Below are 24,796 nucleotides of genomic sequence, written 5' to 3'. Positions count from 1 at the left end.
AGATAAAATATCTTTAAGAAGATAAATTAAGAAAAATAACAGCGGGTCTCTCAAGCATGAGGTCCTGAGTTTAATCTCTAGCATCACTGTGTCTTACAGGTACCGTGATTCTCTCATTAACATGCACACACGTGCACACACGCACATATATGCACGTGGTCAGGGAGAACTCACTGCACTTTACGCAGCACATAGGCTGGAGGCAACGGGACCCGAGGCCCAATCCCCAGAATATCAGATGGCAGAGTTGTTTAGCAGCTCTGGTCAAAAGAATGGCACACTGTAGTGTCTTGTTTGGATAGAACGGACACTGTTCTATTAGTCTGTAGGCACAGGACATGATGAGCTGATACTCGCAGAGTACGTGAAACAGCCACAGCAAGTTAGTTGACATGGTCCCATATGTGGACACAACGCTCGGTTTCCTGGTGATCTATTCTCTTAACAACTTCCAAATATGCAATTCAGCATTTTTAGTTACAATCCCCAGGCTGTACATTGCATTAAAATATAAATTATGGGGAGTCGGGCAGTAGCGCAGTGGGTTAAGAGCACGTGGCGCAAAGCACAAGGACCGGCAGAAGGATCCCAGTTTGAGCCCCCGGCTCCCCACCTGCAGGGGAATCGCTTCACAGGTGGTGAAGCAGGTCTGCAGGTGTCTGTCTTTCTCTCCCCCTGTCTTCCTCTCCTCTCTCCATTTCTCTCTGTCCTGTCCAACAACAATATCAATAACAACAATAATAAATAAATAAAATATAAATTAGGGGGCCAGGAGATGGCGCACCTGGTTAAGCGCACACATTACAGTGCATAAGGATCCGGGTTCAAGTCCCTGGTCCCTCCTGCAGAGGGAAAGTGTCACAAGAAGCAGGACTGTAGGTGTCTCTGTCTCTCCCTATCTATCTCCTCCACCCCTCTCAATTTCTGTATCTAATAAATAAATTAAAAAGTATATAAATTATATCCAGCTTTTAAATAACATGGCCCGTCTGAGCTCCTTGTGCATGGAGGCCCGAATCTGCTCAAAGCAGTAAGTTTTAAGAAGGCTCAATCTTTTGGCATATACAGTTCTAAATGAAAAATAGTCTTCATAAAAGAAAGATCCAAGCGTTTGCTGGACAGTAAATCTAAACTTAGCTGCACATTAGAGTTGCTTTGGGGCTTCATAACACTGGTTAATAACGAGAGCATGTGTCTCCTGAGTGCTTGATACACATAAATGAGAAAACAGAAATAAAACTTCAGAACAGAAAATGATGAGGGGCTGCTTCAGGCTGAGGAGGTGGTTTTAAAAGTTATTCTGAATGTTTATATTGCGTGCTTTTTTAAGCGAAAGATGTTAAGACTTTTTAAAAGTCTTTTAAAAATTATCTTTATTTATTGGATAGAGACAGCCAAAAAGTGAGAGTGGAGGGAGATAGAGGGTGCGGTAGACAGCATAATGGTTCTGCAAAACAACTCTCATGCCTGAGGCTCCAAAGTCCCAGGTTCAACTCCCTGCACCACCATAAGCCAGAGGTGAGCAGTGCTCTGGCAGAAGAAAAAAAAAAAGAGACAGAGACACAGAGACACCTGCAGCCCTACTTCACCACTCACTTCGCAGGTGGGGCCTGGGGGCTTGAACCTAGGTCCCTGTGCCCTGTGCCGTGTGTTCAGCCAGGTGCGCCAGCACGGCCCTGAGATGCTTATCACATAGATTCTCTTCTCCTTCTCTTGTCAGTAGGGCTTTGCCGCTCCAGGCTGACTTTTCAGACAGACGGATTAGGTAGAAAGAGAAAGACAGCCGGTCGGGCAGGAAACCTCATAAAGCCTACTTATCGCCTCGCAGAAGGCCCAGGGTTCCAGCCTCCAGTCTCCACATGTAAGGGGTGGGGGTGGGGGAGCTTCACGATCAGTGAAGCAGGGCTGCAGGCGTTTGTCTCCACCTTGTGACTTAGGACTTTTTATGTGCTTTCTGACTCAGGTGTCTTCAGGGGCCACCAGACTGCAGTCTCTTGTCCCTTTCTTTCACTGCTTTTTTTTTTTTTTTTTTTTTTTTGCCTCCAGGGTCATTGCTGGGGCTTGGTATCAGCACTATGAATCCACTGCTCCTGGAGGCCGTTTTTTCCATTTTATTGAACAGGACAGAGAGAAATTGAGAGAGGAGGGCGAGATAGAGGGGGAGAGGGACAGAGAGACACCCGCAGACCTGCTTCACCGCTTATGAAGTGAACCCCCCTGCATGTGGGGAGCCGGGGGCTCAAACCAGAATCCTTGTGCCGGTCCTTACGCTTTGTGCTGGTGCGCCACCACCCACCACCCCCCCTGCCCCCCCCCCTTCACTTGCTTTTGAGCTACTGACAGCCTCCTCCTTCGCCTCCTGGCCTTGAGTCATAGGATGGACTGATACTAAAGGCCACTCCCTCCCTGAAGGGGGCTTTGAGCGACTCCGTCACAGCCTCTTGTCTGGCATCTTCCTTATTTGGTCTGGCCGGCTGCGTGCCTGGCTCGCTCACCTTCAGTGCAGTCATGCCAGGGGCAGGGCGAGGCCCAACACCAACTATAAGTAAAGGGAGCGCAACACGCACTGCTTCCATCACACGCTGCCGGAGAGGGAAGGCAGGCAGAGAAGTCAGTTACCGGCTCAGCCACAGTGAGGGGCTGGGACAGTCCAGGTGCACCGACCATATTCCTTGGCAGGACAGCTTAGAGGGTCTAGGCAGGTCTATCTAGCTGGGGAGCAGACGTGTGTGTGTACACACACACACACACACACACACACACACACACACACACACACACACACACACACACACACACACACACCTGGGGATTGAACCTGGGACTTGGGAGCCTCAGGCAACGAGAGCCTCTTTGCAGAACCAGTATGCTGTCTACCCCCGAGACATGGATGTTTTGAAAAAGCTCCTTGAGTGACTCTGGTTTCTAAGACAGGCAGAGGCTGGCAAATTGCTACCCCAGATGAACTGTGCTTTCAGATCCAACACTGGGTCCTGCGAGCCGCCCCCCAGGCTGCTCTAGGTGGACTATGAAAAGAAGGCTGTTGGCTGTCACCTAAAAGTCAGTTCAGTATTAAGTAGTGAGACAGGAGCCTGGCGGTGGCACACCCAGTAGAGCAAACAGGTACAATGCACAAGGACTCGGGCTCAAGGCCCGGGCTCCCACCTGCAGGGGTCAGTCTCTCTCTCTCTTAATCTTTATTAGACAGAGACAGCCAGAAATCGAGAGGGAAGGGGGCAACAGAGAGACAGAGAGACACCTGCCGTCCTGCTTCACCACTCGCAAAGCTTTCCCCTGCAGGTGGGGACTGAGGGCTCGAACCCGGGTCCCCGTGCATTATAACGTGTGCATTCAACCAGGTGTGTCACCACCCGGCCCCTCTCCCTCCCTCTCAATTTCTCTGTCTCTGTTCAGTTCGAGCCCCCGGCTCCCCACATGCAGGGGAGTTGCTTCACAAGCAGTGAAGTAGGTCTGTAGATGTCTGTCTTTCTCTCCCCCCTCTCCATTTCTCTCCGTCCTATCCAACAACAACAAAAAACAAGGGCAACAAAAGGGAAAATAAATATAATAAAAAAAAAATTAAAAATAAATCCCCAAACACTGCCTTTAAAAAAAAAAAAAAGAATATTTGGTCACGGCAGGCAGCCTGGGAGCCAGAAGGTGCTGGGGTGGGGGCAGAGGCCAGGGGCGTGCGGCTGTGGGAGTTTACCTGCAGGTCTTCCTCCGACAGGAGGATGATGCTGGACAGGTCTTCTCTCAGCTGCCTGGCCACGTTTCTCCACACTTGCCCGGCTCCACTGTCCGTCTCGTCTGCTTCAAAGGACTCCTGGGAGATCCAAGCTGTCCCCCCGTCTGGCCCAGGGAGGAGTCAGCCAGGTCAGCTGGAGCACATTCTCTGTGCCTCTCCCCACACAGCCCTTAGGGTAGCCACACATCTTTCCAACTGACCATTCAGATGCTCAAACAGTTCTAAGTTTTGTGACAGCCAGAGGGGCCAGGGCCCTCCTGAGCCCTGGTTTGTGCTGGTACTGGGGAAGGGGCGGGGGTCTGGGCCCTGAGATGTGCAAACCCCCCCAGCCCTAGAGTATTTTTTTAAAGATTGATTTCCTTTATCATAAGAGGAAGGCCGAGAGAGAGAAAGGAGGTGGCTCAGCTCTGACACGAGAGGATTCTGGGAACTGAGCCCACTGCCTCTGGGGCCTCAGGCTGGCAAGCTGGTTACCGACAGGCTGAGCTGTCTTCCTAGCCCCTAGGACGATTCTGATGGCGGAGGAGACGCTCGTTCCTGAGCCTGCGTGGAGGTCGATCCCGGCTGGGAACTCAGCTCCTCTTACCCCACTGCCAGCTTATCTCTTGGTGAAGATGCTCTGTGTCCCACAGAAAGAAGCTGCTGAAACACGCAGTGTGGGGCTACGCATAGCCAGGATGTGGCTGCAACCCCCCGCCCCAACACCCTGATATTTGTCTACAGAAATACTCATTTCTAAGTCATTTAAAAAAATAAATCTTTGAAATTTACTTTAGATAGAGCAGGGAAATAATGTGGGAGAGAGACTGAGAGACACCTGCAGGCCTGTGTCACCACTCGGGAAGCTTTCCCCTGCAGGTGGGGACCAGGGGCTTGAACTCAGGTCCTTGCACACTTTAATGTGTGTGGTGAGCAAGGTGCGCCACCACCTGGCCCCCCAAATATTCATTGTTTTCCGGTTCATTCCCTGTGGGTTCTGAGTCATGAGGGGATATACACCCCTGATGGCCGACACTGGAACAATGCTAGGTGAGCACTGAAGGGAGGCTTCCTCAACACGGAGTACAGGCACCTCCTGTAGACGCCTACTGACCCCACTTTATCTAGTTTGGTCTCCCGCACCTGCAGTGGCCTCCAGACCCCACTTTATCTAGTCTGGTCTCCCGCACCTGCAGTGGCCTCCTGACCCCACTATATCTAGTCTGGTCTCCCGCACCTGCAGTGGCCTCCTGACCCCACTATATCTAGTCTGGTCTCCCGCACCTGCAGTGGCCTCCTGACCCCACTATATCTAGTCTGGTCTCCCGCACCTGCAGTGGCCTCCTGACCCCACTATATCTAGTCTGGTCTCCCGCACCTGCAGTGGCCTCCTGACCCCACTATATCTAGTCTGGTCTCCCGCACCTGCAGTGGCCTCCTGACCCCACTATATCTAGTCTGGTCTCCCGCACCTGCAGTGGCCTCCTGACCCCACTATATCTAGTCTGGTCTCCCGCACCTGCAGTGGCCTCCTGACCCCACTATATCTAGTCTGGTCTCCCGCACCTGCAGTGGCCTCCTGACCCCACTATATCTAGTCTGGTCTCCCGCACCTGCAGTGGCCTCCTGACCCCACTATATCTAGTCTGGTCTCCCGCACCTGCAGTGGCCTCCTGACCCCACTATATCTAGTCTGGTCTCCCGCACCTGCAGTGGCCTCCTGACCCCACTTTATCTAGTCTGGTCTCCCGCACCTGCAGTGGCCTCCTGACCCCACTATATCTAGTCTGGTCTCCCGCACCTGCAGTGGCCTCCTGACCCCACTATATCTAGTCTGGTCTCCCGCACCTGCAGTGGCCTCCTGACCCCACTATATCTAGTCTGGTCTCCCGCACCTGCAGTGGCCTCCTGACCCCACTATATCTAGTCTGGTCTCCCGCACCTGCAGTGGCCTCCTGACCCCACTATATCTAGTCTGGTCTCCCGCACCTGCAGTGGCCTCCTGACCCCACTATATCTAGTCTGGTCTCCCGCACCTGCAGTGGCCTCCTGACCCCACTATATCTAGTCTGGTCTCCCGCACCTGCAGTGGCCTCCTGACCCCACTATATCTAGTCTGGTCTCCCGCACCTGCAGTCGCCTCCTGACCCCACTTTATCTAGTCTGTTCTCCCGCACCTGCAGTGGCATGATGGTGACAGGTGACACTCTTACCCTCACCATGTGTCAGGTGAGTTCTAAATGCCTCTGTCTCTAGTTCTCAACGGCTGAGACTGAAGTCCCCCACGCTCCACGTCTGACAGTGTGCGGAGACTGTCACACCAGGCACCTGAGCGGTGCTACTGGCATCTAGCGGGTAGCGGCCAGGCTTGGTTAAACACCCCAGAGTCAGCTCTGTCAGCTCTCTCTTAAGAACCCGCTCGCTCAAAACATCAAGACTGTTGGGAAATCCCACCTTTAGGCCCAATACAGGCGCCGTGAATTCTGCTGCTCTGCGGTGCTGCGCAGTTGGGCAACACGGCTAATAAGAGGCAGGGCCAGGGTGCGGACGGCAGCTTGTTGGACGGCCGATCGGGCCTCTGCCATCCTGTGTTTTAGTGCTGCCATCCTGTGTTTTAGTGCTGCCGGCCTGGAAGTCACCCGAGAAACGGGCTCAGTCACCTTCACCCGCAGGCCCAGCGGCCTGGCGACGGAATGCACCACCCGTCTATGTCTGCTGCAAAGTGCCCAGGCCGGCCAGGCGACAGCAAGCAGGTGCCAGTGCTGCCAGGGCGTCACCGCAGCTGCACCGCACAGACCGCCCTCCAGATGCCTGTCCTCTCACCTGAATCGCTGTACGTCCACTTCTCCCCGCCTGCCAGCGCCACAAACTTGGTATTGGACGGCAGGCACAGGAAGTAGTCGTCATCGTCCACGATGGTGCCGTCCTCGGCCAGGACCAGGGTGACAGGGGCCAGGGACTCGTCAATGGACAGAACGTCACGGGCTGGGCGGGAGAAACGGCTGAATTCAGAAGGCAATCACAGCTGTGTGCGTGCTGTCAGCGCCCCGCAGAGATCCTCCAGAGAACGGCTGTCCTAGCAGCGCGGCCGGGCTCACTCGAGGCGCAGCACACGACCCCGTGAGCTCTCTCTCCAGTGGGTCTCTTATCTTAACGAGCTGGAAACGGAGAGGCAGAGAGAGACAGAGAGAGAGAGGGGGAGAGGGCAGGGCTCCGTCCTCTAGGCACTCCTCACACACAGCAGTTCATCTCCCGACGACGGCAGCACTGCTGTCACTCCATCTCACAGCTCTCAGCCCAAGGCCCAGGGAGGGACGCTCGTCTCGGGACGTGGACACGGCCTGGGTCCTGAGAGCGCGTCTCCTGGAGCTAGTCCGCAGTCAGTCAGGCCACGGCCTGGTCGGGCTCCTTATGAACAGAAGCGCCCTCGTTTATTTACCCAGTGGTCTTGCAAGTATAAACAAGCACGCACAGAGAAAGGAGAAAACACTAAAAGGAGGAAAGGGTTTGCACTTTCATAGTTCCTTTTTCGCAGCCTTTTTTTTTCACATTTATTCGTTAGCATGAAAGAAAGAGGGAACCAGCCCCTGGCCCCCACCTGCAGGGGGCTCCTCACTCCTTCACTGTCTCCTCCCCTCTCGACTTCTGTCTCTCTCCTCCTCTCTCCTTCACCGTCTCTCCTCTCTCCTTCACCGTCTCTCCTCTCTCCTCCACCGTCTCTCCTCTCTCCTTCACCGTCTCTCCTCTCTCCTTCACCGTCTCCTCATCTCTCCTTCACCGTCTCCTCCTCTCTCCTTCACCGTCTCTCCTCTCTCCGTCACCGTCTCTCCTCTCTCCGTCACCGTCTCTCCTCTCTCTCCGTCACCGTCTCTCCTCTCTCCGTCACCGTCTCTCCTCTCTCCGTCACCGTCTCTCCTCTCTCCGTCACCGTCTCTCCTCTCTCCTTCACCGTCTCCTCTCTCTCCGTCACCGTCTCCTCTCTCTCCGTCACCGTCTCTCCTCTCTCCGTCACCGTCTCTCCTCTCTCCGTCACCGTCTCTCCTCTCTCCGTCACCGTCTCTCCTCTCTCCGTCACCGTCTCTCCTCTCTCCTTCACCGTCTCTCCTCTCTCCGTCACCGTCTCTCCTCTCTCCGTCACCGTCTCTCCTCTCTCCTCCACCGTCTCTCCTCTCTCCTTCACCGTCTCTCCTCTCTCCGTCACCGTCTCTCCTCTCTCCGTCACCGTCTCTCCTCTCTCTCCGTCACCGTCTCTCCTCTCTCCGTCACCGTCTCTCCTCTCTCCGTCACCGTCTCTCCTCTCTCCGTCACCGTCTCTCCTCTCTCCTTCACCGTCTCTCCTCTCTCCGTCACCGTCTCTCCTCTCTCCGTCACCGTCTCCCCTCTCTCCTCCACCGTCTCCCCTCTCTCCTTCACCGTCTCCTCCTCTCTCCGTCACCGTCTCTCCTCTCTCCTTCACCGTCTCCCCTCTCTCCGTCACCGTCTCCCCTCTCTCCGTCACCGTCTCCCCTCTCTCCGTCACCGTCTCCCCTCTCTCCGTCACCGTCTCTCCTCTCTCCGTCACCGTCTCTCCTCTCTCCGTCACCGTCTCTCCTCTCTCCGTCACCGTCTCTCCTCTCTCCGTCACCGTCTCTCCTCTCTCCGTCACCGTCTCTCCTCTCTCCTTCACCGTCTCTCCTCTCTCCTTCACCGTCTCCCCTCTCTCCGTCACCGTCTCCCCTCTCTCCGTCACCGTCTCCCCTCTCTCCGTCACCGTCTCTCCTCTCTCCGTCACCGTCTCTCCTCTCTCCGTCACCGTCTCTCCTCTCTCCGTCACCGTCTCTCCTCTCTCCGTCACCGTCTCTCCTCTCTCCTCCACCGTCTCTCCTCTCTCCTTCACCGTCTCTCCTCTCTCCTTCACCGTCTCTCCTCTCTCCGTCACCGTCTCTCCTCTCTCTCCGTCACCGTCTCTCCTCTCTCCGTCACCGTCTCTCCTCTCTCCGTCACCGTCTCTCCTCTCTCCGTCACCGTCTCTCCTCTCTCCTTCACCGTCTCCTCTCTCTCCGTCACCGTCTCCTCTCTCTCCGTCACCGTCTCTCCTCTCTCCGTCACCGTCTCTCCTCTCTCCGTCACCGTCTCTCCTCTCTCCGTCACCGTCTCTCCTCTCTCCTTCACCGTCTCTCCTCTCTCCTTCACCGTCTCCTCTCTCTCCTTCACCGTCTCCTCTCTCTCCGTCACCGTCTCTCCTCTCTCCTCCACCGTCTCTCCTCTCTCCTCCACCGTGTCTCCTCTCTCCTTCACCGTCTCCTCCTCTCTCCTTCACCGTCTCTCCTCTCTCCGTCACCGTCTCTCCTCTCTCCGTCACCGTCTCTCCTCTCTCCGTCACCGTCTCTCCTCTCTCCGTCACCGTCTCTCCTCTCTCCGTCACCGTCTCTCCTCTCTCCTTCACCGTCTCTCCTCTCTCCTTCACCGTCTCCTCTCTCTCCGTCACCGTCTCTCCTCTCTCCGTCACCGTCTCTCCTCTCTCCGTCACCGTCTCTCCTCTCTCCGTCACCGTCTCTCCTCTCTCCGTCACCGTCTCTCCTCTCTCCTTCACCGTCTCCTCTCTCTCCGTCACCGTCTCTCCTCTCTCCGTCACCGTCTCTCCTCTCTCCTCCACCGTCTCCCCTCTCTCCTTCACCGTCTCCTCCTCTCTCCTTCACCGTCTCTCCTCTCTCCGTCACCGTCTCTCCTCTCTCCGTCACCGTCTCTCCTCTCTCCGTCACCGTCTCTCCTCTCTCCTCCACCGTCTCCCCTCTCTCCTTCACCGTCTCCTCCTCTCTCCGTCACCGTCTCTCCTCTCTCCTTCACCGTCTCTCCTCTCTCCGTCACCGTCTCTCCGTCACCGTCTCTCCGTCACCGTCTCTCCTCTCTCCTCCACCGTCTCCCCTCTCTCCTTCACCGTCTCTCCTCTCTCCGTCACCGTCTCCTCTCTCCTTCACTGTCTCTCCTCTCTCCGTCACCGTCTCCTCTCTCTCCGTCACCGTCTCTCCTCTCTCCGTCACCGTCTCTCCTCTCTCCGTCACCGTCTCTCCTCTCTCCGTCACCTCTCTCCGTCACCGTCTCCTCTCTCTCTGTCACCGTGTCTCCTCTCTCCGTCACCGTGTCTCCTCTCTCCGTCACCGTCTCCTCCTCTCTCCGTCACCGTCACCTCTCTCCGTCACCGTCTCCTCTCTCTCCGTCACCGTGTCTCCTCTCTCCGTCACCGTCTCCTCTCTCTCCATCACTGTCTCCTCTCTCTCCGTCACCGTCTCCTCTCTCCGTCACCTCTCTCCGTCACCGTGTCTCCTCTCTCTCCGTCACCATCTCCTCTCTCCGTCACCGTCTCCTCTCTTTTACCGTCTCTCCTCTCTCCGTCACCGTCTCTCCTCTCTCCGTCACCGTCTCCTCTCTCTCCGTCACCGTCTCCTCTCTCTCCGTCACTGTCTCCTCTCTCTCCGTCACCGTCTCCTCTCTCCGTCACCGTCTCCTCTCTCCGTCACCGTGTCTCCTCTCTCTCCGTCACCGTCTCCTCTCTCTCCGTCACCGTGTCTCCTCTCTCTCCGTCACCATCTCCTCTCTCCGTCACCGTCTCCTCTCTCTCTGTCACCGTCTCTCCTCTCTCCGTCACCGTCTCCTCTTTTACCGTCTCTCCTCTCTCCGTCACCGTCTCTCCTCTCTCCGTCACCGTCTCCTCTCTCTCCGTCACTGTCTCCTCTCTCTCCGTCACCGTCTCCTCCTCTCTCCGTCACCGTCACCTCTCTCCGTCACCGTCTCCTCTCTCTCTGTCACCGTCTCTCCTCTCTCCGTCACCGTCTCCTCTTTTACCGTCTCTCCTCTCTCCGTCACCGTCTCTCCTCTCTCCGTCACCGTCTCCTCTCTCTCCGTCACCGTCTCCTCTCTCTCCGTCACTGTCTCCTCCTCTCTCCGTCACCGTCTCCTCTCTCTCCGTCACCGTGTCTCCTCTCTCCGTCACTGTCTCCTCTCTCCGTCACCGTCTCCTCCTCTCTCCGTCACCGTCTCCTCTCTCTCCATCACCGCGTCTCCTCTCTCCGTCACCGTCTCCTCTCTCTCCGTCACCGTCTCCTCTCTCTCCGTCACCGTCTCCTCTCTCTCCGTCACTGTCTCATCTCTCCGTCACCGTCTCCTCTCTCCGTCACCGTCTCCTCTCTCCGTCACCGTCTCCTCTCTCTCCGTCACCGTCTCTCCTCTCTCCGTCACCGTCTCCTCTCTCCGTCGTCGGAGGCGACGGACCACGCGGGTCTGCGTCCGATCCCGTCCGAGGGGCCCTTCCCGAGAGTGTGTCTGGATGCTCCCCGCCTTACCGTGGCTCCCTGCAGGCCCACGAGTGAGTGACCGCCGTGAGGACAAGGGCGCGGAGTGGCGCGGCCACAGGGACAAGGAGAAACACGTCCCTGCGCCTGCACATGTCCAGAGACCCGCACGAGGGCACGGACTCCCACGTGTCGTCAGGGAGCCGAAGGGGTGCGCATGAGGATCCTGGTTCGAGCCCCCGGCTCCCCACCTGCAGGGGAGTCGCTTCACAGGCGGTGAAGCAGGTCTGCAGGTGTCTGTCTGTCTCTCCCCCTCTCTGTCTTCCCCTCCTCTCTCCTTGTCTCTCTGTCCTAACAACAACGACGGCATCAATAACAACAACAACAATAAAACAACAAGGGCGACAAACGGGGAAAACAGCCTCCGGGAGCAGTGGGTTCCCGGCACAGGCTCCACGCGCAGCAATAACCCTGGGGCAAAGCAACAACAACGGAAAGGAGCTCACAGGCCGCGCGGGGAGACGGCCGGCCGGACAGACAGACACACAGAGCTCAGCTCCCCGCGCACCCTCGGCGGCTGCCCGTCCGAGCCGTCCACGTCAGACCGCCCGGCACAAACGGGCTCTTTCCTTTCACTACTTAACTGTGCGCGTATTTCCCCTTCTGTGTCCCTTGTTGTGGTTATCATTACTGATGTCGTTGTTGGACAGGACAGAGAGACATGGAGAGAGGAGGGGAGACAGAGAGGGGGAGAGACAGACAGACACCTGCAGACCTGCTGCACCGCCTGGGAAGCGACGCCCCTGCAGGCGGGGAGCCGGGGCTGGAACCGGGGTCCTCACGTGGGTCCCCGCGCTCCGCGCCACGCGCGCTCCGCCCGCCTCCCGCAGTTTCTGGCCGCGCGCGCTGTCCTCCCGCCCCACCCGCCCGCCCGCCCGGCCCGCGCCAACCCGCGCCAACCCTTAGTCCGCAGCTCCTCGAGGCAGGAGGCCGCCACGCCGTGCTGCTCGCGGCGGTGGTTGCGGAGCAGCACACACGGCTTCCCCGGCCGCCTCTCGCCAGGCTGCGGCGCCTCCTCCATCTTCTCTCGGCCGGGGACACCCGCCACTCGGCCCAGGGCTGCGGGCGCTCCCGGGTCCCGCCCGCGGCACGCCGGGAGATGTCGTTTCCGCCCGCGGCACGCCGGGAAGTGTCGTTCCCGCCCGCGGCATGCCGGGAAGTGTAGTTCCCGCTCGCGGCACGCCGTGAGACGTACTGCACGCGGAGGCCTAGGGCACGCCGGGAAATGCGGCTCCAGCGGTATGCCGGGAACTGTAGTCTTTGGTTCAGAGCCGACCTGGTAGGCAGCAGGGCCCAGCCAGCGATGTTTCTAGGTTAGGCTGTTGAGAAATAAGAGAAGTGGGGCTTGTTTTGCATTATGAGTGGCAGGCCCGCATGCTCGGAGTTGAGGGCATAGTCCTACTTGCATGTACAGCGTATGATATTCCTACTAAAATCAAAACTATCACTGGTTTGTCTCTTTCAACCTCATCAAGGGATACAGATAGCCCAACCTTTGGAAGTCAGTTTAAAAATTGATGAGTGTAGTCTTCAGTCTGGGTGAAATGTCACGAAGAAACATGAACAAACCCAGTGAGAGAAACCGTTCAGTGGGCTCCCAGGGCCGGCTTACAAACTGAGTTGGGACCTCGGAACAGATGTTGAAAGAAATGGATTCAACATGAAGGTCTCAAAGAAATCAGAGAGGAGAAATGGAGGTGGTCCAGATGCTGCTGGCCGCCTTTCTTCACCTAGTGATGAACCAGCACTTAAGATCGATATAATCAACAACAACATTTCTCATTTAAAGGGGGGAATTTGATGTAAACAAGAAATTTTTATTATTTTAAAATATTCATTCCCTTTTGTTGCCCTTGTTTTTTATTGTTGTAGTTGCTGTTATTGATGTTGTTGGATAGGACAGAGAGAAGTGGAGAGAGGAGGGGAAGACAGGGAGAGAAAGACACCTGCAGACCTGCTTCACCGCCTGTGAAGCGACTCCCCTGCAGGTGGGGAGCCGGGGGCTCGGAACAGCATCCTTACGCCGGTCCCTGCGCTTTGTGCCACCTGCGCTTACCCCGCAGCGCCCCCGCCGACATTTATATATCAGCCGATATTTATGCACAGTCAGACCAGCTCTGGGTTATGGTGGTGCTGGAGACTGAACCTGGGATCTTGGAGCCTCAGGCATGAAAGTTGTTTGCATAATCGTAACACTGTGTCCTCAGCCAGATGTACGTTCTTTTATTACGAGACCGAGAGACAGAGCGAGACAGAGAGCGCGAGGAGCTGGAGCATCCGGGACAGCGCAGTGCTGGCCTGCAAACCGGGCCTCCCCGCCCCTGCCCCCCACGCCCCCGCCCCTGCCCCCCACGCCCCCGCCCCGTCCCTTGGCCCCGCCCCTTCCCAGCCCCGCCCCTCCTTAGCTCCCCGGCCCCGCCCTTCATGCCCCGCCCCTTCCCAGCTCCCCGGCCCCGCCCTTCATGCCCCGCCCCTTCCCAGTTCCTCGGCCCCTCCCCTCCTCAGCTCTCCGGCCCCGCCCTTCATGCCCCGCCCCTCCTCAGCTCCCAGGCCCCGCCCCTCATGCCCCGCCCCTCCCCAACTCCTCGGCCCCGCCCCCTCAGCTCCCCGGCCCCGCCCTTCATGCCCCGCCCCTTCCCAGCTCCTCGGCCCCGCCCCTCCTATCCCGCCCCACCCCACCCGCTCCTGCCCCCCACGCCCCCCTCCTGCCCCGCTCCTCCTTCCCCCTACACCTCCCCCGCGCCGGGCCCCGCTTCTCCTCGGGGCAGCGCACCGGCTCCATTCCGGGTTCTGCTGGGTCCCTTGCGGTCTTGCTCTCCAGCTTCTGTCCGAGTGGCATCTCCCATCTTTTCTCTCCGGCCTCACTGCTTCACACGGCTCCTCCCCGCTCCTTCCAAGGCGGGCCGAAGGTGGATCCAGCATTTTTCACGGCCGAGTAGTATTCCGCCTGCCGGCGCTGCTCAGGCCTGCGGGGCCTGAACCCGGGCCCTGGAGCCAGGCGGGGGTCTGCGGGCCCGCTGCTGTCTCCCCGCCCGTCTCTGCGGCGCCTCCCGCGCTCGTCCTTCCTCGTTTGCCCACCGACTGGTCCGGTCGTGCCGCCGGACAGACGGAGGCCCGGCTTCTCGGCTGGCTCCGCGGCGGGGGCGCCATCGAGCGGCCCGCTATCGGCTGCTTTGGTCTGGGCGGCGGCGCGGGGGCGCCTGGGAGGAAGCCCGCCCGCTGCGATGGACTAGTCAGGCCTGAGCAAGATGGCGTCCTCGGAGCGGGCTGAGCCGCCGGGCCAGGTACGGGGAGCGGGGCTGCCGGCCGGGCGGGCGCGGGCGGGCGCGGGCGGGCGAGGGCGGGCGGGCGGCTGCGAGCTGGGGGTCCCCGCCTCCGCCGCCGAGGCCGCGATCTCGCCTCCGGGCCGCCCCTCGGCGGGTCCTCGCCTCCCGGGCCCTCCCGGCTCGCCCTCTGACCACTGTGCTCCACTGCCCAGCGGGGCGTCAGCGGCTCCGGGGTCAGCGGCTCCAGGGTCAGAGGTTCCGGGGGTCAGAGGTTCCGGGGTCAGCGGCTCCGGGGGTCAGAGGTTCCGAGGTCGGCGGCTCCGGGGTCAGAGGTTCCGAGGTCGGCGGCTCCGGGGGTCAGAGGTTCCGAGGTCAGCGGCTCCGGGGGTCAGAGGTTCCGAGGTCGGCGGCTCCGGGGTCAGAGGTTCTGAGGTCGGCGGCTCTGGGGGTCAGAGGTTCCGAGATCGGCGGCTCCGGGGTCAGAGGTTTTGAGGTCAGAGGTTCCGAGGTCAGCGGCTCCGGGGTCAGCGGCTCCGGGGGTCAGAGGTTCCGAGGTCAGCGGCTCCGGGGGTCAGAGGTTCCGAGGTCGGCGGCTCCGGGGTCAGAGGTTCTGAGGTCGGCGGCTCCGGGGTCAGAGGTTCCGAGGTCGGCGGCTCCGGGGTCAGAGGTTTTGAGGTCAGAGGTTCCGAGGTCAGCGGCTCCGGGGTCAGAGGTTCCGGGGTCAGCGGCTCCGGGGGTCAGAGGTTCCGAGGTCGGCGGCTCCGGGGGTCAGAGGTTCCGAGGTCGGCGGCTCCAGGGTCCGAGGTTCCGAGGTCCGGCGGCTCCGGGGTCCGAGGTTCTGAGGTCGGCAGCTCCGGGGGTCAGAGGTTCCGAGGTCGGCGGAGGTTCCGAGGTCGGCGGCTCCGGGGTCAGAGGTTCCGAGGTCGGCGGCTCCGGGGTCAGAGGTTTTGAGGTCAGAGGTTCCGAAGTCAGTGGCTCCGGGGTCAGAGGTTCCGAGGTCAGCGGCTCCGGGTTCAGAGGTTCCGAGGTCGGCGGCTCCGGGGTCGGAGGTTCCGAGGTCGGCGACTCCGAGGTCAGCGGCTCCGGGGGTCAGAGGTTCTGAGGTCAGCGGCTCCAGGCGTCAGAGGTTTTGAGGTTTGAGGTTCCGAGGTCGGCGGGTCCGGGATCAGGTTCCGAGGTCACTGGCTCCAAGGGTCAGAGGTTCCGAGGTCAGCGGCTCCAGGTCCTCCTTTCTCCCTGGCTGCCGTCGGCCTAAACTTGCAGGGCGGAGGCGGGACCCCTGAGGACCCCCAGCCCGGAAGCCGAGCGGCTGCTGGGACCAGGGACGGGGATGGCGGGTGGCTGCAGGTGTCCTTCCCGGCCGGCTCTTCTCTACCCGCCGTCTCCCCGGACCGCCGCAGCCCGGAGCTCCCCCGCTCGGTCCTGCTCGGGGGAGGGCAGGCCTTGTCGGGACCCTCCCGTACCTGGGAGGAGGCGCTGCGAGTGACCCAGCAGGTGGAGACGCGAGGGAGGCAGGAGGGCCCCGGCGGTGCTGCCTGAGCTGAGCCGCCTCGTCGATGCCCAGGACGCGACCCGCTGGCTGCAGGTCCTGCCACCTGTAGACCAGCCCTTAGTCCTGGGCACCAGCTCCACCTCACCATCCGTCACCTGCTGCAGGTCCTGCCACCTGCAGACCAGCCCTCAGCACTGGGCACCAGCTCCCCCTCACCATCCGTCACCTGCTGCAGGTCCTGCCACCTGCAGACCAGCCCTCAGCACTGGGCACCAGCACTCCCCTCACCATCCGTCACCTGCTGGAGGTCCTGCCACCTGCAGACCAGCCCTCAGCACTGGGCACCAGCTCCCCCTGACCATCCGTCACCTGCTGCAGGTCCTGCCACCTGCAGACCAGCCCTCAGCACTGGGCACCAGCTCCCCCTCACCATCTGTCACCTGCTGCAGGTCCTGCCACCTGCAGACCAGCCCTCAGCACTGGGCACCAGCTCCCCCTCACCATCCGTCACCTGCTGCAGGTCCTGCCACCTGCAGACCAGCCCTCAGCACTGGGCACCAGCTCCCCCTCACCATCCGTCACCTGCTGCAGGTCCTGCCACCTGCAGACCAGCCCTCAGCACTGGGCACCAGCTCCCCCTCACCATCCGTCACCTGCTGCAGGTCCTGCCACCTGCAGACCAGCCCTCAGCACTGGGCACCAGCTCCCCCTCACCATCTGTCACCTGCTGCAGGTCCTGCCACCTGCAGACCAGCCCTCAGCACTGGGCACTAGCTCCCCCCTCACCATCCGTCTCCTGCTGCAGGTCCTGCCACCTGCAGACCAGACCTCAGCACTGGGCATCAGCTCCCCCCTCACCATCCATCACCTGCTGCAGGTCCTGCCACCTGCAGACCAGCCCTCAGCACTGGGCACCAGCTCCCCCTCACCATCCGTCACCTGCTGCAGGTCCTGCCACCTGCAGACCCGCCCTCAGCACTGGGCACCAGCTCCCCCTGACCATCCGTCACCTGCTGCAGGTCCTGCCACCTGCAGACCAGCCCTCAGCCGTGGGCACCAGCTCCACCTCACCATCCGTCACCTGCTGCAGGTCCTGCCACCTGTAGACCAGCCCTCAGGTCAGGGTCCTCAGGAAACCAGACCTCAGCACTCTCCTCTGGAAACAGACTTTGTAGCTGCCTGCTGCTTCGCTTTGTTTCATTTCACTTCACTTCACTTCACTTCACTTCATTTCATTTCCTTCTTTCCTTTTTTTTCTTTTTCTTCTTCTTCCTTCTCCTTTCTTCCTTGATTTTATTTATTTACTAGTGAGAAAGATAGGAGGAGAGAGAGAACCAAATATAGTCCTGGACATGTGTTGCCAGGGATTGAACTCAGGACCTCATGCTTGAGAGTCCAATGCTCTCTCCACTGGGCCACCTCCTGGACCACATATTTCACTCCTTTCTTTGGACAGAGACTACCACTTAGTGTTTTCTGTCTGAGTCCTCGTGATGAGCCTGTCACAGGAGTTGCACTCAAAGGCGTTGGATTCCGTCCAGCAGCTTCCCTTATTGGTGCAAATTATTCAGGAAGGTGTCTGTTATAAAACGTGGGGAAGAGCCAGGGCTGATTCTGACCTCACAGGGAGTCTGGGGGGGCGTGCAATTGTGGGTGGAGGGGCTCTCTTCTCCTTGCCTTCTTGAAATGCTGTGCCTGATGCCCTGATGCCTTCTTGAAATGCAGTGCCTCAGAGTCTGGGTTTCTCTGTACTGTAGCGACATTGGATGTTGGGGATTCTCTCGATTACAGGGAGCCTTTAATTCCTTATTTTAGGGAGAGAAGTTACTGGAGAGAAGTTACTGGTTCCTTATTTTAGGGAGAGAAGTTACTGGTTAAGTTATTTTAGGGAGAAAAGTTACTGGTTCAGTGAAGATCACTAAACATCTTCCACATGGAGCCATGGTGGTGCCCAGAGGTTCTCTTGGTTCTGGAAACCCATCTCTGTACTTGTGGAGAGGATCTGAGTTCTTTAAGGGGGCTTGGACAGACAGCACTTGTCTGATTTTTAGCTGTTTCTCCTGGGCCTTCTTTTCAAAGCTGGCAGAGATGGGATTGTGTCAGATTAATCTGGCAGCCTGAGGAAAAATTTGAACACCATATTCTGTCACTTTCTAACAAAAAGTTGCAATGCGTACATTTTTAGCAAGTCCATTAAAAAATTCTTTTTAATTATCTTTATTTGTTGGATAGAGACAGAAGTCGGGAGGGGAGGAGGAAATAGAGAGGGAGAGACACCTGCAGCCCTGCTTCAGCACTCGCAAAGCTTTCCTCCTGCATGTGGCGACCTAGGGCTCACACCCAGGTCCTTGAGCACTGTAACTTGCACTCAGCCAGGCGCGCCACCTCCCGGCCCCTCAATTCTTCTTTTTTTTTTTTTTTAAATTTATTTTATTTATTTATTCCCTTTTGTTGCCCTTGTTGTTTTATTGTTGTAGTTATTATTGATGTCATTGTTGTTGGATAGGACAGAGAGAAATGGAGAGAGGAGGGGAAGACAGAGAGGGGGAGAGAAAGACAGACACCTGCAGACCTGCTTCACCGCCTGTGAAGGGACCTGCCTGCAGGTGGGGAGCCGGGGGCTCGAACCGGGATCCTGACGCCGGTCCTTGAGCTTAGCGCCACCTGTGCTTAACCCGCTGTGCTACAGCCCAACTCCCCCCCCCCCCTTTTTTTTTTTTTTAAGACCCGTTGCTTGCTTCATTTTCAAGGCCTGATCAGACTGGCTTTTTTTCTATAGCGGAACTGAAGGGATTGCTTGAATAATTCCTCTACACTTGGTCTGTTCCTAAAAGCATTTTAGTTGGCCGTCTGGGTCCGCGTCTCATCCCGAAAGATGAGCGACGCACAGCCAGCGCTTCCTTGGAGAAGTGTAGTGGGGCCGCGGCTCAGAGCCGGGGCTCTGGTGGCTGGGCAGAGGCTCCTCTGGGCCGGAGTGCTCGAGGCGTCTGGTTCTCTGGCGCTGTCGCAGGTGCTGGCGCGCTGCTCTGGCTGCTCCGGCTCCCGTGCAGCTCTCCCCTGTGTGAGTCGACATGTCAAGAAGTAGTCTGGCCGGAAGCCACTGCTGCTTCCGTCCCCAGCCTCACGATCCAAGGACTTGGTGGTCTCAGACAAGGTCTTAGACTCTCTGACCCTTTGGCCCTCCATCTGCGTAATGTGGGTTACACGTACCAGCCTCATGGAGTTCCTCTGGGGGTTAAATAAGCCAGATTGTGGGGGTCGGGCGGTAGCGCAGCCGGTTAAGCGCACATGGTGCAAAGTGCAAGGACCGGCATAAGGATCCCGGTTCGATCCCCCGGCTCCCCACCTGTAGGGGAGTCACTTCACAGGCGGTGAAGGTCTGCAGGTGTCTGTCTTTCTCTCCCCTTCTCTGTCTTCCCCTCCTCTCTCCATTTCTCTCTGTCCTATCTTAACAGCGACGACATCAATAACAACAACAGTAATAACTATAACAACAATAAAACAACAAAGGTAACAAAAGGGAAAATAAATAATAAAAAAATAAAAATTGATAAAAAATAAAAAGACATTAAATAACAATTACCTGTTGTTCCTTCAACATTCAAGCAAACATAGTATTGTCGTCTATTGTTCCATTCAAGAAAACCCATCAAAGTTCTTGTGTTTGCTCTGCACTCATTGAAATTTGAAGACACCCTGAATGCCGGCATTTATCTGAGTTATTCTTTAGATTCTAGTCAAATACTTACTTTCACGTAACGGTGGATAGGCTTTCTTTTCTTTTTGCCACCAGGGTTATTGCTAGGGCTCGGTGCCAGTGCTACGGGTCCAACACTCCTGTGGCCATTTCCCCCCTTTTTTCCTTTTTATTTTTTTGTTGGCTATGACAGAGAAATTGAGAGGGGAGGTGGAGATGGGAAGAAGCGGACACATTTGCAGACCTGTTTCACCTCTCGTGAAGCTCCCCCCGTAGGTGGAGGGCTCAAACTGGGGTCCCTGTGTGTGGTAGTGTGGCACTGAACTGGCGTGCCACCACCCCGCCCCGGCATTCGGACTTCTTAGTTTATCTTCCGAGTCTCTTTGGAATGATTTTGCTGCTTTATGTTCTTGTTCTGTCTGACCCACGATGCTCTGTATTGCATGATTCAGTCAGCTCTTGTCAAAGTCCGTTCTAGTTTGAACATGTCAGGAGCTATTGGAAGGGAAATGGCCACTCAGTTACTTTACCTTCCTCCCAGCCTTTCTTCTCTCTTTTTTGAAAAAATTAAAAAAAAATTATTTATTTCCTTTTGTTGCCCTTGTTGTTTTATTGTTGTAGTTATTATTGTTGTTGTCGTTGTTGGATAGGACAGAGAGAAATGGAGAGAGGAGGGGAAGACAGAGAGGGGGAGAGAAAGACAGACACCTGCAGACCTGCTTCACCGCCTGTGAAGCGACTCCCCTGCAGGTGGGGAGCCGGGGGCTCAAACCAGGATCCTTAAGCTTTGCACCACGTGCGCTTAACCTGCTGCACTACCGCCCGACTCCCTATTTATTTTATTTTTGAGGGAGATTTAGAGAGAGAGAGAGAGACAGAGAGAAACATCAGAGCCCTGCTCAGCTCTTGCTTATGCTGGTGTGGGGGATTGAACCTGGGACTTAGGAGCTTCAGGCATGAGAGTCTGTTTGCAGAACTATTGTGCAGTCTCCCCCGCCCCAGCTTTTCTTTATTCAGTGTAGGGCAGGGGTGTGACCAGCTAAGTGAGTACTGAATATTGAGTATTATAACTGAACCTAGATTTCCAACCCGTTGAGGTTTATTGGTCACGGTAAATTTTGTATTAAAGAAACACAGTGTTTTGGAAAGGAGAAGAGAACATTATAAATGGAGGAGCTTGGCTTGTATCCTGACGGACTTCGGACTGAAATCTAGTGGACACAGAACATTGAACTTGTTACCCTCTCTGATAATTCTTTTTTTTCTCTGTAGAATGTGAGTCGTGACTATGATCCTAGAGGGTGACAGGGACCCCAGATGATGTGAAGGTGTTAGTGCTCTGTGAAGAACACATTCAGCACTTACTCAGTGAGTGCTTCCTCCCCTTCTGTGTCGTTGGAGGGGAGAGTCAGTATTCATTTTGCCAAGTGAGGTGTGAAGTCCGAGTGGGCTGCATGGCGGGGCCGGCTAGGAGCAGCCACCAAGCAGGTGACGCTCGCAGAAGCTCACGGCTCACGTGCTCTGGGGCCTCTGCTGAGGGAGCGGGACGGTCAGAAGATGAGGCGGCGTCCTCACCGACTAGCACACAGGTCGTCGGGAAAGTGAGCGAGTGCTCGTCTGCTTTGCTTAGTCTTCTCACGCAGTTTTGGGAGCTGTGGGGCTCTGCTTTGCTCCCAGGGACTTTGCCACCTGAGACTTGGTGCCTGCATAGCTCTGCGGTTCCTGCAGCCGTTCCCTCCCCTTTTTTTGATAGAGGTGAGAGACAGAGAGAGAGAGAGGAGCAGAGACAGAAGGGAGGTCACTGCGGCACTGCTCTGTTGCCGAACATTAGGAAGCTTCCCCCTCGAGCTCTTCCATATGGTGGCTGGGGATTTGAACCTGGGTCCTTGTGCATGGTAATGCCTGTGGCCTGCCTGGTGAGCCGCCTGTCAGCCCCCGGAGCCGTTGAATAACAGTAACTCAAACAAGGTGTCTATCCCTCAACTCTGTATTTTTAAACACTTTTTCACTCAGAAAAGTTGCAGGAATAACACAGAGGACTCCTATAAAACCCCAGCAGAAACACTGAGATACACCGCCCCTTTTGCCGAACTTACTTTATCTCGCTTTGTCTGTTTTTTTTTGTCTTTTTGCCTCCAGGGTTATCACTGGGCTCAGTGCCAGCACTATGAATCCACTGCTCCTGGAGACCATTTTTTCCATTTTATTGGGTAAGACAGAAATTGAGAGGGGAGAGGGAGGTAGGGAGAGAGAGGGAGAGAGAGAGACACCTGCAGACCTGCTTCACCACTTGTGCACTTAAGCCGGTGTGCCACTGCCCGACCCCCCCCCTTGTGTACTTTTTTTTTTAAAGATTTATTAGTTAATGAGAAGAAGGAGAGGGAGAACCAGCGCATCACATTGGCATACATGACATTGAGGACTGAACTTGGGACTTGGCGCTGAGTGGCCCTTTGTCCATCTGCCGGTCTCAGGCTGTGCTTTTTGCTGTGTGTCTCCCATGAGTACTTCCCCTCAGTCTCTCGAGAGTAAAGTCACTTTTCCTATAAAACCAGAATGCTGTCATCACACAGGACAGTTAGTGTTGATCAGATGTTATCACTGTTTTTAAACTTCTTTACTGGGAGGTTAATGGTTTACAGTCAACAGTGAAATACGACACTTTGGACATGCATAACAACCCAGTTTTCCACATAACAATACAACCCCCACTAGGTCCCCCTCTGCCATCCTATCCCAGGACCTGAGTCCCCCCCAGAGGACCAAATGTGTTTACTCAGATTCTCTTCATCCATATTTCCCTTGGGGTCCACTCAGGAAGCAGGAATCGCATTGACTTGTCTCTGCAGTCCACTTTAATCAGGAATATTTCCTAGACTTGAAAAATTTAAAACCTTTTTATTGACGTTTGATACCCAGAAAATACAGAAATCACGTGTCCAGCTTAGTGAATTTCAACAAAGTAAACACGCTTGTGTAAATGCTCAGATCAAGAAATCAAACATGGGGCCAGGTGGTAGCACAGTGGGTTAAGTGTATGTGGCGCCAAGCACAAGGACCAGGGTAAGGATCCTGGTTCGAGCCCCAGCTCCCCACCTGCAGGGGAGTCGCTTCACAGGCGGTGAAGCAGGTCTGCAGGTGTCTGTCTTTCCCCCTCTCTGTCTTCCCCTCCTCTCTCCATTTCTCTCTGTCCTATCCAAAAAAAAAAAAAAAAATCAAACATTACTAGACCTGTTAAGCCTCTCTGTCTTTGTTTTTTTTCTAATAATGTTTTTCTATTAACTTTTTTTATTAACTTTATTTGTTGGGTAGAGATAGCCAGAAAATAGAGATAATAAGAAATTAAAAAAATTTTATCAAATAAACAATAAAGATAATTAAAAAATGAAAAAAAAAGAGAGCCAGAAATTGAGAGAGGGAGAGGGGAGATAGGGAGAGAGACAGAGAGACAGAGAGACACCTGCAGCCCTGTTTCAACACTCGCAAAGCTTCCCTCCTGCAGGTGGGGACCAGGGACTTGAACCCGGGTCCTTGCGTGCTGTGACACGTTCAACAAGTTGCTCCACCACTAATCCATCTTTCTAAAATTTTGTCTTTACTCTTTTTGCTTATTTATTATTGGATAGAGATAGAGAGAAATTGAAGGAGGAGAAGGGATAGAGAGGGAGCGAGACAGAGAGACTCCTGCAGCCCTGCTTCACTCGTGAAGCTTCTTCCCCCTGCAGGTGGGGACCAGGGGCTTGAACCCGGGTCCTTGTGCCCTGTGATGTGTGCTCTTGACCAGCTGCGCCACCACCTGGCCCCTCTTTTTCTTTTTTTTAAATATCGCATGTATTTTAACGAGAGAGCGAGACAGACCGGAGCACTGCTCAGCTCTCTTGCCTTTCCTGTGATGGCCCACCCTTCCCCAAACTGTGCCCCGTCTGGATTTGAAATCTAGCTCGCTTTGTCTATTTGTTGTTTATTTTTCTCCTAGAGCACTGCTCAGCTCTGGTTCTGGTGATGCTGCATTGCGCCTGGGGCCTTGGAGCCTTTTGAACCACTGTTAGGGTCTCCTCTGCCCCTGTCTGAGTGCCGCAGAAGCAGGCAAGCGTGTCCTCTCTCTCGGTTGGCGCCGTGTTACGAGACGTGCAGGGCCGGCTCACTGGCTGTGCCTCACCGAGCAGCTGCGCCCTGTGAACGGGCCCGGCCACCCAGTGCTGGTCGGCGGTTCTCTCCGTGGACAGTAGGCCGCTCCACGCCCGGCCGGGCTGGCTGCAGAGGGTGCCGCCGTGAAGGTTCTATCGCGTCTTCTCCCGGGCACGCTGTCTTCCTGCTCCTCCGAGATGTGGACACGTGCGGAGGGTTGGGGCTGCGTGCTTGTCTTGTCGTGTCCCTCTGTCGGAACTTGTCTGATTTGCTTGCTCACACCTAGATCTGGGCTCAGCCGCTCTCGCAGGCCACTGTGTAGGTCACCGCTCGGCTCACAGTGGAGGCGTGTGCCAGCTGTCTGTCCCGGAGTGTGAAGTGTGATCGCTTGGTTGTGCCGATGCGACCTCTCCACTCTGCGTCTATTCACTACTGCTATTGTTATTGCCACCAGTTACTGCTGGGGCTTGGTGCTGGCTCTGAGTCAGTCCACTGCTCCCTGTGGCCATTTCTTCCCTCCCCTACTTTATTGGGTAGGACAGAGAGATAGTGAGAGGGTGGGGAAAGAAAGAGAGACACCCGCAGACCTGCTTCACCACTCGTGAGTGCCCCCGCTGAGATGGGGAGCCGGGGCACCTCGTACGTGGCAGCGTGTGCGCCACCTGCCCTGAACATCTGCCTTCTTAATAAGTAACTGGTTGCTTTCTTGGCAGTTGTCATCATTGTTATTATTAGCTAATATTTTCAGAACTTCAGGTTTAAGAGCCCCTCGCTGAGTGGCAGTGGCCTTGCAGCCCAGAAGCGTGGCTGTGAAATTCCAGCAGTTGAGTTGTGGTCAGTTCAGTGAGCTCCGTTCAGACGCTCCCCTCCGCATGCCTGCCACCAAGGCGGTCTGAGCAGACGTCCTGTGAGCCACGTTCAGACGCTCCCCTCCATGTACCTGCCACCAAGGCGGTCTGAGCAGACGTCCTGTGAGCCACGTTCAGACGCTCCCATCTTGTACCTGCCACCAAGGCGGTCTGAGCAGACGTCCTGTGAGCCACGTTCAGACGCTCCCATCGTGTACCTGCCACCAAGGCGGTCTGAGCAGACGTCCTGTGAGCCACGTTCAGACGCTCCCATCTTGTACCTGCCACCAAGGCGGTCTGAGCAGACGTC

General features: G+C 56.6%; 2 protein-coding genes across 9 annotated transcripts in view; one reads left to right on the top strand and one right to left on the bottom strand.

Annotated features, from left to right (window-relative positions):
• The window catches only part of DFFA (DNA fragmentation factor subunit alpha), a 401,378-nt gene that overhangs the window by 212,109 nt on the left and 164,473 nt on the right, over positions 1–24,796 (bottom strand). For 2 of the 4 annotated variants that reach the window (XM_060170927.1, XM_060170926.1), the window contains exons 2-4: positions 11,956–12,088; positions 6,551–6,712; positions 3,710–3,852 (exon numbers count right to left, since the gene is read on the bottom strand). In XM_060170927.1, the coding sequence (XP_060026910.1) occupies positions 3,710–3,852; positions 6,551–6,712; positions 11,956–12,076 (426 nt within the window). In that variant the 5' untranslated portion in view covers positions 12,077–12,088. Of the gene's footprint in view, positions 1–3,709; positions 3,853–6,550; positions 6,713–11,955; positions 12,359–24,796 lie in introns of those variants that run through there. The other 2 variants (XR_009544421.1, XM_016193692.2) reach the window with 2 other exon arrangements.
• Positions 13,829–24,796, top strand: part of PEX14 (peroxisomal biogenesis factor 14) — a 154,258-nt gene continuing 143,290 nt past the window's right edge. The window contains exon 1 of one of the 5 annotated variants that reach the window (XM_060170924.1): positions 13,829–14,339. In XM_060170924.1, the coding sequence (XP_060026907.1) occupies positions 14,304–14,339 (36 nt within the window). In that variant the 5' untranslated portion in view covers positions 13,829–14,303. The remainder of the gene's footprint in view (positions 14,340–24,796) is intronic. The other 4 variants (XM_060170923.1, XR_009544420.1, XM_060170925.1 and 1 more) reach the window with 4 other exon arrangements.

Source organism: Erinaceus europaeus, chromosome 13, assembly GCF_950295315.1.
Source record: "Erinaceus europaeus chromosome 13, mEriEur2.1, whole genome shotgun sequence".
NCBI classification, from domain to species: Eukaryota; Metazoa; Chordata; class Mammalia; order Eulipotyphla; family Erinaceidae; genus Erinaceus; species Erinaceus europaeus.
This window is presented reverse-complemented; position numbering and strand designations above follow the sequence as displayed.